General features: G+C 40.9%; 1 protein-coding gene across 1 annotated transcript in view; it reads right to left on the bottom strand.

The window, feature by feature from the left end:
* Positions 1-11,751, bottom strand: part of dnai3 (dynein axonemal intermediate chain 3) — an 18,358-nt gene that overhangs the window by 1,561 nt on the left and 5,046 nt on the right. The window contains exons 4-21 of the mRNA XM_031859320.1: positions 11,400-11,504; positions 10,855-10,983; positions 10,574-10,758; positions 10,327-10,443; positions 9,689-9,888; positions 9,079-9,191; positions 8,242-8,331; positions 7,991-8,077; positions 6,482-6,601; positions 5,331-5,404; positions 4,938-5,058; positions 4,258-4,336; positions 2,615-2,733; positions 2,470-2,530; positions 1,928-2,058; positions 1,476-1,683; positions 773-864; positions 374-454 (exon numbers count right to left, since the gene is read on the bottom strand). Coding sequence (XP_031715180.1) covers positions 374-454; positions 773-864; positions 1,476-1,683; positions 1,928-2,058; positions 2,470-2,530; positions 2,615-2,733; positions 4,258-4,336; positions 4,938-5,058; positions 5,331-5,404; positions 6,482-6,601; positions 7,991-8,077; positions 8,242-8,331; positions 9,079-9,191; positions 9,689-9,888; positions 10,327-10,443; positions 10,574-10,758; positions 10,855-10,983; positions 11,400-11,504 — 2,112 coding nt within the window. The remainder of the gene's footprint in view (positions 1-373; positions 455-772; positions 865-1,475; positions 1,684-1,927; positions 2,059-2,469; positions 2,531-2,614; positions 2,734-4,257; positions 4,337-4,937; positions 5,059-5,330; positions 5,405-6,481; positions 6,602-7,990; positions 8,078-8,241; positions 8,332-9,078; positions 9,192-9,688; positions 9,889-10,326; positions 10,444-10,573; positions 10,759-10,854; positions 10,984-11,399; positions 11,505-11,751) is intronic.

The following is an 11,751-nucleotide window of genomic DNA, read 5'->3' as shown; positions in this document are numbered from 1 at the left end:
AGAGAGAGACAGAGAGAGAGAAAGAGAGAGAGAGAGAGAGACAGAGAAAGAGAGAGAGAGAGAGAGAGAGAGACAGAGACAGAGAAAGAGAGAGAGAGAGAGAGAGAGAGAGAGAGAGAGAGAGAGAGAGAGAGAGAGAGAGAGAGAGAGAGAGAGACTGGTGAACACACTTTTAACTGGGGCAATAAAAATAAAACATTCAGACTGTTTGGTAAGACAAGTGGCTGTCAGTGAGTGTAGCAGAGGACACAAGGTCTCATTCAAGGCCACTTTAATTGCCAATATTGATGGTTGGGAGAGCTCAAAGCCTGTTCATTCTTTCTACAGTCAGCTCACCACTTTCTTCTTTGGTTCTTCAGCTTTCTTCGGCTCATTTTCCCCACAGTTCCCTACACCTCACAAGATCCTTCAACCTCTCTTCCGCAACCTCAAAGAATTTCTTCACCCTCAGACTCTGCATACAGACAAAAGAGAAAGGCACTTGTTAGCAGGCTTCCGTTAAACAAGCTCATGACTAATAACACAATAGCCCATAATCACAATTACTGTGACAACGCTGGAGGTTTGGTACCCCTGAACCATTTTGTACTAGCTTAATATCAATGTAATAAAGCAGCAAACAGAAACTTAAATAAAACTTGTGTTGGCATGCTGCAGTGTTGGATATGTTACCTACTTTTTAACCTTGACCAAGGGTACATTATTATTTATTTTTGCAAAATAATAAGTAGACAACTCATAATCTCATAAGTAGGTGGTTGGACTGTCTTACCTCATTCCAGGAGGGAACACAGACTGGCTTTGGGATTTCCAAAACACGGAGCATTCCAAGTTCATCAGTCACAGCCAGGAAGTGCTGCTTGGCTGTATGTACAAACAATGTCCAGTAAATGAGCTTCATGGTTCAAAGAAATCTTACAACAAGGAACTTATAGAAGAAATATAAATAAAACAGACAGAGAGGAAGGCCCAGTCCATATCTGAGTAGCAGCAAGAGAGTTTCTGCACCAGAGAGTATAATATAATGTTTTATGGCCGTCTTTAATATGTTACATTCTATTAATGTTTTTTATTGTTTTACTGCCTATAATATTTTTTATGTATTTGTATTATTGTGTAAAGATGTATTATATCTATTTTATTGGTTTTATCATTACAGTAATTTAGTCTCAACTTGTTTTACTGTTTTCAGTTATTATCAGCTTGCCACCTGTAAAGCACTTTAAATGGCTCTAACCTATAATAATACAAACAAATAAAGTATGAATGATATATCCAGCACACTCAGGTTTAATGCCTCAACTAGTTCACAGGCTTACTTCCATGTATTTCTCATTCAGGCAAACCTTTGTGCTTTGGCTGTGAGACCCAAACGTTAGAATGAAAACATAATAAAAGAAGTAATGCATTTTTAAGGGAGCCACACATACATGTATGTTATACTCGACTGTGCACCAAAGAGGCCAAGAACTCACGGGAGGCTGTCCAGGGTTTGATGCAGGTAATCTTGGCGTTGGTGACGAGTGTGTGGACCTGCGCAGGTTCATTGGTGTTTTCTAGAAGGTTCCACACCTCAATGCTGCCATCCTCTTTCCCAATGAAGAAAATAGCGGGTCGGGACAGGGACCAGCATCCCGCAGTGCACCACTTCTCAAACCTTGGTGACTCAATGATGGGGCCATCCTGGATGTCGTAGTGCAAGACGTCAAACAGAGTCAATGGATTTAAAATGCAACAATTCTGGTCTGATATATGTTTTATATTATGCATTTTATTGTGCTATGTGGCACTGATTATGTTTAAAGTCTAGGATAACTTTGATATTTGGTGTTTATTCCATTTTCGTTATAATTCAACCGAGTATGTGGGCGTGCTTTTTACTGGTTGCATTGTCTGCTATGGTAATTTAAGTGACAGGTGTCGTTACCATGACTCCCTCCTTCCAGATGGCAAAGTTCCAGCTTCCTGTTGTCAAAACGATGTCTTTGAAGAAGGGCGACAGCTGTACCGTATTCACCAGCCAGTGATGGATGCTGAAGCAGTGGAGGGGCTTGGCACCTGAGAGAGAGGAGAGACAGAAATAGAAGGCACACTTTATATTTGACAGTAATTTACTCCCACAGAAGCAACAGGGCAATGCAATACAAGGAGCAATCAACCCTCTGTGCTCTCTACGTCCACGGTGATTACATTCACATTGGCTGCCAAACCAAAGAGTTGCCTTACAGTAGTCTATTTAAATAACTTTTATAATTGGTGCAGACTTGTTTCTAGGATTAAATCTATTATTGACAATTGCTTCATTTGGCTCAAGACTTTGAGGATACAATTACTATTGTTGATAATATTAAACTAATAAAAACAACACATTCTGGTCCGTTTCAAAGAAAGCCAATGATACATGATTTACAGTTAACGAGCTTATGCTTCTTTAAACTGACTTTAATAATGGTAAAGCAGAATACTCACTGTGCAGCCCTCCAGCGTCGTCTTTTACCAGTTTCCAGTCGGTGTAAATCATCTCCCCTAACTGGAAGTGAGAACAGACACATCATGGAACATGTTAAAACGGTACACCTTTCTTTTTTTAAATATCTTTATTAGTTTTGTTTACCTCTGTTCCAATGAAGAGTTTGGTATTGACATCTTCCAGAGCAGTGACTGTCTTAGCTGAGGGCACTCTGAGCTGTCTGAAGTCTGGGACGACCTTTGAGCTGCCATCATCAGCTGCTTCTGTCAGTGGAGAGTGTAAGTAAGTCTGGGTGTTGTTTGCAAGGAAAGATAATCCCAAACCAAAGGAAAACACAACCATGAGGGAATGAACAATAGGCACAGAAAGACAAGGAACATTAAAAACATATATTTAAAGTAAAGGGAAACAAGAGAGATTGGTGCAGCCTGCTCTGTAATCTGACCATGAACAAGACGATGGAGACAGAAGAGGAGGAGGTGGGGAGGGGTATGGCTGAGGTGAATGGGTTGGTAAGAGGGGAGCGGGAGACAAAGGAGGTGGAGGTGGGAGTGAGGATTGTGGCAAGAAGGGAGACAGTAAGGGAGAAGGGTGGGAGGGGTGAGATCAGCAGGACTGGTAGTGATGGAAGAAGCCTTTTCCATCACAAAAGCCCAACTGTCTGTCAGGGACAGTACAGGACTATCCGTCCACACCCCCTTATCAGCGGGCCGCTCCCAATCAAGGCTCAGCTTCACTCTGTTAGATTAGCTCTTGAAGGTCAGATCAGATTACCCAATCACACATCTTCCAAATCCACTTTCCCCCAGTTGAGATGTGTGTAAAGATGTGAGACAGACGACACCGCACAGCAACAGATGTAGACATTGTTTCACTTTCACCACACTGCACTGCTGCTCAACTGTTGCTTAATCTCCACGAGGGGAAAAAAACCATGTGGTACTGTTGAAAGCGCAGGGTGCAGCTTCTTCTACAGAGGCTACTGCTGTAAGTGCAAGGGACTTCAGCATCAGGGACAACAAAAGGCAAAGAACAAACCTGCTGAATATAGGGCTCAGAGGCAGACAGTCTAGACTCAATAAATATGAGTCAATTATTTGAAGTAGCTTAGTATTAATCACACAGGGATTAATTAAAAGCTTAATAACAGACTGCCTGAGGGCTGCAACAGATTTATTGCCTCAGTTAGTGAACATATATCTATAACCGCCAGCCACCAAAGCTGTGTTTATAAAGGCAGACCTTCAGCCAGACAACTATTAGACATTGGATGTTTATATTTGTAATGTTCAATGTTTGGCCTACTCGCTTTATTTAATGCACAAAGATTCAGAATCCAGTACATCTTTACCTTCACAGAACATGCTTTCCTCTCATCTGAAAAATATGACTGCTCATGCAAGGCATGCCAAAACAGGCATAGCAGCCCTGTGTGCCATCTAAAGGTAAGAAAAGTAATAGCTTCTGCAACTCTGACATGGCAAGAAAGGACCGATGCAGCTTTTTAGATATTTTATCGCTACTGTAAGTGCACATTTGTGTAGGTTTGAAATTTTGTGTTTTTCATTCTGAGTTTTGCTTTTTTTGTCCTTTTTTTGGAAAGGTGATTGAGTGAGTTATTACAACTCACCTTTAAGAGGTGCTTTGCATCCAACAATAACACCTGACAGTATGTACTGTAGAAATGATTGTAATTGAGTAATGCTACTGATTGTAGACGGGCGAGGCAGTGCAACAGACGGGAACAAACCAACCAACCAACCAGCCTGAAGGGTACAATCCCTCACCTGTGGTCCTGGCTGTATTAGCCAGGCTGAATTTCAGAGGAGCGTATACTCCACTGGTATCAATCTTTGGCAGGGAAACCTGACACATGGCAGAGAAGAAGACAACTTTTGACATTTGAAGATACTGACAGAGACACAACATAATATGAAATAAATGTAAGGACTATGAGCAAGCACACCTAAATACATTCAATGAGCCCAATTTGAATACATAGAAATCTGTACATAAATAAACATACACATACACAGAGCTTTTAAAATCAAGTAAAAAATGATGTCATTGTGGTTTAAAATGTTGCACTTTGGGGAATCAAATAAACTCAAAGCATTCATAAAAAAACCTGATCTGAAATGTGATTGGATTTCTTAAAAATGTAAAGAAGGGAAGTGAAGAGTTAATCGAAGTTAATTGCGTTTCTTCCAAAAATACAGGATTTGAAAGTTTTAATTAACACTGTTTTAAAATGCCTGTGTAATCCGACATCTACATAAATCTGATAAATAAATGTTAGAGGCTTCATCATCACGCTTTAACATGTTAAAATATTGGTGGACGTAACGTTTGTCTACTGAACACAATGGCCATTTGGTTTGCATACTATCACAATGTGCATCCAGCTTAACTTTTAGATTTGACCCTCGACATTCATTTTGTATTGCACCCTTAATCTCTGCAGTACCCTGAACAGAGGCTTCCATATGTGGTCCAGGTGTTTGAAAGTGTCGGGGACACCGTCGGGTGTCCTCTGATCCACATTCTGCCTCCTGTGTGGCACTCGCACATCCCAGACCATTAGAGCACTTCAGAGGGAGACAAATGAAAAATGAACATAGTCATTGATCCTTTTGTTTATAATTAAACACACACAACGTGAATATTGACTGACACAGACTCTGTTGTAGACCTGTAGGCTTTCTCATTCTCTAACTAAAGGTGTAAAGCAGCATCTTCTCTGAATGTGGCAGCTGCCAATAACTGCAAGCAGTGCACAGTACAGAGAGAAAGACTCTAGTGGGACCTGTCATCTGACCTGCAATCATTTCATTCATTTATTATTTTCTGTAAGACCTACCAGTCAGGGGAGCAGGTGACAATCTGAGCAGAAATGTTGTCCTTGTTCTCCACTGGTAAGCCCGTCTTGGTCACCTTAATGAGAGAGTGAGTCGCAAAATCAACAAATGTCTGTCAAGCTTAGTAAAGAGCTAATGATAATGGAAAATATGCTCGGGTGCACATTGATGATTGTCTTATTACACTTATTCAGATGAGTACCAGTGGTAGTCGTGATTCATTACAACTGGCTGTATAGACGCGGGGGTTACGCACCAGTGGGACACCAGAATCATAATGTATTTATTATTTCATTAGGAAGAAGATTTTAGAAACACTAAGCCACATGCTTAGGTTCTGTGGACTGTTACAATGTAGTGAATCTGTGTGTGACCATAGTTTAATGTTACTGTATTTTTTTATGGCGTCTACCATTATCTTTCACAGTTATCACTATACGTAATGCTGGGTTACAGATCAAACACTATAGTGTCACTGCAGCAAATATCACTTCGGGTCAATACATTTTGAGATGCAGGGCCACAATAAAGCTCGCAGCAGTTCTGCAGATTAAAAAAAAAACAGTGTGACACAAATCAATAAGCAATATGTTGTGGCAGTGGAACAGTGTTAACCTTCCATACCTTCCTGTTGAACCGTGCAATTTCTATCATTATATCCTCAGTATGTTACATTATAGCCTCCATAGTCTTTTCTCTGCCCTGACTACTTCCACTATTACCTCCTGTCAGACTTATTTACACTCAAGTGGCTTTTAACCAGATCAAATATCTGTCAATATTCCAGAACTAGATATAGAAATCATTACAGCAATAAGATACTTGACATTTTACGTGTTTAATGTTTTGTTATCAATTTGGAGCTTAGATGTGAAGGATTAAAATGTACTCTAGTTGCCGTAAGTATGCCACATTGTTGACTTTAGATATGATAAAAGAGGCTTGAGATAAAGAAAACATTAACGAATGTTTTTCTGTGTAGTCACACAAAACACCTTTTACGAATCAAGATAGGCCAAATGAAATAGTGATCAGAAGAAGGTTCCAGCACCTCCCTAATGCACTCCTGATGGTCAATTAACTCTTTACATGATCAGTGTTCTGACTATTTAATGTCCTCCTTCCAACCCCTCTGGCCTTCAGCTCTGTGTACCTCAAATGTTGGTGGCAGCCAGTGGACATCAGTAATTGGTGCTTTGTGGCTGCTGTCTATGGCAGACACGGCACAGTAGGGCACAGCAGGAGTCTTATTCTCTTTCTTGTAATAGAGGTCCTGGTGGGAGGTGAGACACAAAAGGCACAGCATGTACAGTGAGTACAGTGAGCTTTGACAATTCAATCTAAATATCAAGACTTCATACAGTGGTGAACAGCCATCCTAAAACGCTCCAGCATGATATTCAAATTAAGTAAACTTTATCAAAGGATGTATTCTGCGACACAGAAGTTCAAAGATTGTGCCTTGGATCTTGAAACATGCACAGAATGTGGAAAGATTCCTTTCAATGACACTGCTGTGCACCTGCAGATTTAAAGGGTGTGAACAGAACAGAAATCTATAAAGGAGGATTTTAATTCTTTGTTCATCTGATAAGCTAGCAACAGGTGCTGGTGTAGGGCAGCTTTCACAGCACTCAACATCCAAAGAAAGCCTTTTCGCAGATACAACTGCCAATGTTTACATTACAAACACAAGGGAGGGGAGTGATCTGATTTGCTCGTGTGTTATCTTCTATGTGGACAAACTATGGTGGAGGATGGAAGGCTTGTGTAACAGCTGGAGTAGCTGATGCTGTTGACTCTGGGGAATGAAGAGCAAACAAGGACAAAGAGAATAGAGAAAGGTACGGAGGGTGCTAGAGGGAAAAGCAAAAGAGAAGGAAGTAGTGAGGACAGGGATGGAGACATCTGTTCCACTGTAGAGGCAATAAAAACACACAAAGCAAATGGGGGCTATATGATGAGGGCATATACTGTATGTCTATTTAAATACAGCCGCCAAGCGGAAGATGTCAGTGGAGGTCAGGCTTTAAGCGACAGAACTGCTTTAATATTTGGTCTGTGGATGTCTCAACAGGCTATGAAGGAGTTTATGTGTTTGTTGTCACGTATCATTAACTCCCTCTCTTTATTATTCCACATAATGCCATGTAAACAGGGCAGCTAGGCCGTGACAATATTAGTTTACTATGATGTTAAGCCACAAGAGAAGCCCTCTTTCAAGTTCAAGCCAGGTCACTTCAACCCGACTGTGGTGTTTGCCGAGGCCTTCTAGGCTCTTTCTGTTTAGCAGAGGAGTCACTGAATGGTAGAACCTTCTTTGAGATTCACTCCTGGCATTTGTACGTTTGTGGAACTAGTTTTGACAGCTGTGGCTGGCTTGAAAAGGACCATTAGGCCACTTCATTCCCATCTAATGAAAGAGTGAGGATGAGGGGAGAACTCAGGAGTCAACATGTCATCGTCTCACTCTGTCATACAGCAAATATGCTGCATGCTTTGATACACTGAAGATCCGTACTTGAATAAACCAAGCTGACATCATTACTAGCCAAAGAGTTACGGTGACTGATACAACATGTAATACACCAACTCAGATACAGAACACCATGTGTTAGTGTATCAACATTGTGCACATTAGAGAAAGGATATGGGTACTTACATATGTGTCTGTGTTAACAGAGACCTTCTTAACAGGTTGTGTTCCCTGTAAGTGTGTGACGTGAGCAGAACTGTCCCAAAACACGACCTGAGAAAACAGCAACAGAAGAAACATTTCATTGGAATTGTACAGGACATCGATTTAATAATCTTCCCTTATAATGAAAAGAGGGGCATGGAAAAGTGACTACGAGGCAGAAAAGGCAGCAGATGCAGCAAACCAGAGATGCAGAGCCGAGTCAAAGTCAGCACCTGGCCATTCTTGCAGCCGCCAACGATAATATTTGGATCAGAAGGGCAAAACTCAAAGGCAAAAATGTCATCTGGGCACTCCAGCAGCAACTGCAAACAACACAGAAACCCACGTACACAGGGCAGAAATATTACATTTCAAAGTAGACATTTCCATGTTTTGGGTGCCTGCCATCCTGAATATTTATTTATTCTAGTCTCGCCATTCAAAGTTCAGCTTTTAATCCACAAAACCCCAAGTGTATACAGTATACAGTAGATTCCATTTCATCAGGCATAAGGGGAAAAAAGACCCAGGAGGGGCAGCATGGTATTACAGAGAAGTCATTTTTCGGCATCATGTTTAAATCTCCTGGAGTTTAAAATGAGCTGCAACACTGAACTACAGCACTTTACTCCCCACACTAAATAAATCTCTTTATTTAAACTATGTGACGTCTCTGGTTTCCTCTACACAGTACCCTTTGCCCCTTTGATCACTGCTCCAGCAGACAGTGAAACCAAAGCATGACGCATGCACCAGTGAAGGCATACGTCATGCAGAACTCATATTACTTTTGAGTGGTTTAGCAGCTCAGTTTCATTGATTTAGCTCCTCCGTCAAATCAATAGAGCCTCTCAAATGTTGCTAAAGCAAATAAAAGACTTAAATGACAGGAGTAAGCAAACCCTTTCAGCCATGAAATCAAAGTGTGTCTCAAACAGATATGAGGTGAAAATGAGCTTGTGTGCTGTCGATGAGAGACATAGAAATATGGTCTTTTCAATCTGTTTTCCAGCTTGTACACTCTCCACATTCACTCAGGCGGTCCCAAATGCTTCTATATGTATCCATACCTGGGCATTAGAGGGGTCGGAGAAGCTGTAAAAGAGAATGAGAGAATCTTCGGATCCAAACGTTGTGGACTCCTGCTCCTGCCTTTTTTCTGTCAAAGCCACAGCGATCACACCTATCACATCAAATAAACACATCACACAATGTATCAGCTGAAGATTAAGTAGGGTTTAACTTTACTGGATTTAACTCTGATCCCCCTTTGAATAACATACGCATGTTCACAGTGATCACGGTTGTGACACTGATATTATAATTCTCGATCTTGCTGGAAGCCTACTCTGTGGGTGATGACAGCTTAGCAACATTACAAAGCAGCGGTAAAGAAGATGAATGCTTTTACAATGGATGGAATGTCAAATTGAAATACTTGTCAGTGACAGATTGCAGAGAGAATGAATGTCATTTATTTTTGTTGTATTTGTTGCCAACATTGTCCATCAACACTATCTTTGTCAACAGTTTTCTACCAGATAGACATTTAAAACCATTACTGGCTAAGTATTGAGGGAGTTAATGCTATAAAGTATTTTGGTGAATATTTTTGTGTGAGAAAATGTCTACAAATCTTCTGGACAAAACTTTCCTCTGACTGAGATTTTGTCACTTTACCGTAGATGATGGTAGGGTGCCAATTGACGCTGCTGATTTTCTTGTCCTTGGTGTAGTGCTGGTCTGAGAAGGCCTTATGAAGCTTCAAACCTTTGAAATCCTTCCCAGACCAGTCAATGTCGTTAGCTGCTGTCCCCAGAGCCTTCCAGTCATCAAAGAACACATTCATGATTCCTTCCTGCTGAAGGGCGTACAACATTCTGCAAAAAACAAACTAAATATAACTATGTCAAATCTGGCAAAACCTGTGCATTATGTTTTGTTTTCATCCATCAACTCTCTTCATAGCTACAGTATGAAGTTTTCTAATACTCCTTAGTGCTTACCTGGACACAAAGGAGGGTTGAGGGTGGAGTGTAAGATTACAACGTATAATTTAAACTTTCATTTGAGACCCAAAGTCTGGGCTGTGAAGGAAACTATAACATCTCAAAATCTAGCACATTGACAAGGTGAATGCCTTCTAAAGGTATTGTTTTGGAATATTCTAATGCTCCCACAGGTGTAATAATGGATGGGTTTGAGAACCCTGAGGCTGATACAGGAATTTACGAGTTTGTGTTGACTATTGGTCTTCATTATACACCCTTAGACAGCAGACAGAAGACACCATGAATTTCAGGAATATGTCATCTTACCTTGGGGTCACTGACTTGCAGAAATCCTTCATACTGTCAGACTGGAGGATGTTGTCTTTTTCTTCAGAACTCAACTCTCTTGGCGTGTACTGGGTAGACATATTCCTCGACAACGTCCTGTAAAGTGGACAAATAACTTTACAATAGGTTTGTGCAGGTGGAGTTACTATTAAAATAATAAAGAGATGTCCCCCCCCCCCCCCCCATGGAACAAGTCAGTTTTCTGTGTACTGATTTGCTGGCATACCACTGTGTCTGAGCACTGCTGCTTTGCAGTCTGGAAACAGCCTGAGTCCCGCAGTCCCTCTGCATCAGTTTGATGCCGAGTCTGCGGTCTTGGTCGGAAGGAATATACTCTGTGACTTGTGTGACGGAATCAGAAAAACAGACTGGTGCCCCAAACTTCCTCCTCATTCTGAACTTGAAGCACAGCTGATGAGAAAACAGACAGAAAAGAGAGGTTTAATGAAAGGACAAGGGTGAACATCCAGATGTCATGTGCAAATGTGATGTTATATACTGCAGCACCTTTTCTCTGGACTCCTTGACAGATTCTTCATCTATTTCCTGCTCACTGCTAAGAGATGGCTTTGGTTCTGGCTTTGGTTCTGGGGTTTTAATGACTTCTGGTGTCTCAGGCTGTGGTGACTGCACAACCTGGAGAGCATTACAAGATGATCCAATATAAAGAACATGAAACACACAAAAGTGGAAGATAAGTAAGACTTTTTTTTATTGTTAAACATGAAATCGGCCCACACAGTCACAGTGAGCCATTACTGATAGCGTGACTGATAAAATAGTGTACATACCTCGAATATAAAAGGAAAGTAAACAATAGTGAACATTCCTGCCGACAGGATTGAACCAGAATAAAATTTAAACAAAATACTGGTGCCACACTGCATGCTAAATGACTGGCACATGTATTCTCATAATTAGTCACATTTACATATTTAGTTAGTGTAGTGTTACTGCACCACACTTCAAAGACCAAGTAGTGGACAGAATGTGAGTAAGAACAAAAGGAGAAAGTAAACCTTGTTACCCAAACCAAAACTACGTCGACCTACGTTTAAGATTCTTTCCTTAGCGTCGGGGGTCAGAACTAGGTAGAAGCTCTGGCCATAGATCAAGTCCCTGTCAAAAACCAGCAAGAGCTCATCCTCTGGGTAGTCCTGTCAGATACAAAAATGAAGAATTGACAACATTCAGCTTCTTCATGATAATGTGTCTGTATAAATAATGAATGTAGTGTATTTTAATTGATTCTGCCAACTTTGTCATTTAGTCGAGATAGTAGATGACAGAGTGAGATGTCGATTTCAGACCTGAGAACTGATGTTGTGGACTTTATAAACAAAGAAAAAGACAGAAAACACACACACACACACACACACACACACACACACACACACACACACA

Source organism: Anarrhichthys ocellatus, unplaced genomic scaffold (assembly GCF_004355925.1).
Source record: "Anarrhichthys ocellatus isolate YVR2014 unplaced genomic scaffold, GSC_Weel_1.0 scaffold22, whole genome shotgun sequence".
NCBI classification, from domain to species: Eukaryota; Metazoa; Chordata; class Actinopteri; order Perciformes; family Anarhichadidae; genus Anarrhichthys; species Anarrhichthys ocellatus.
The sequence above is the reverse complement of the archived record's forward strand: the minus strand, read 5'-3'. Positions and strand labels throughout refer to the sequence as shown.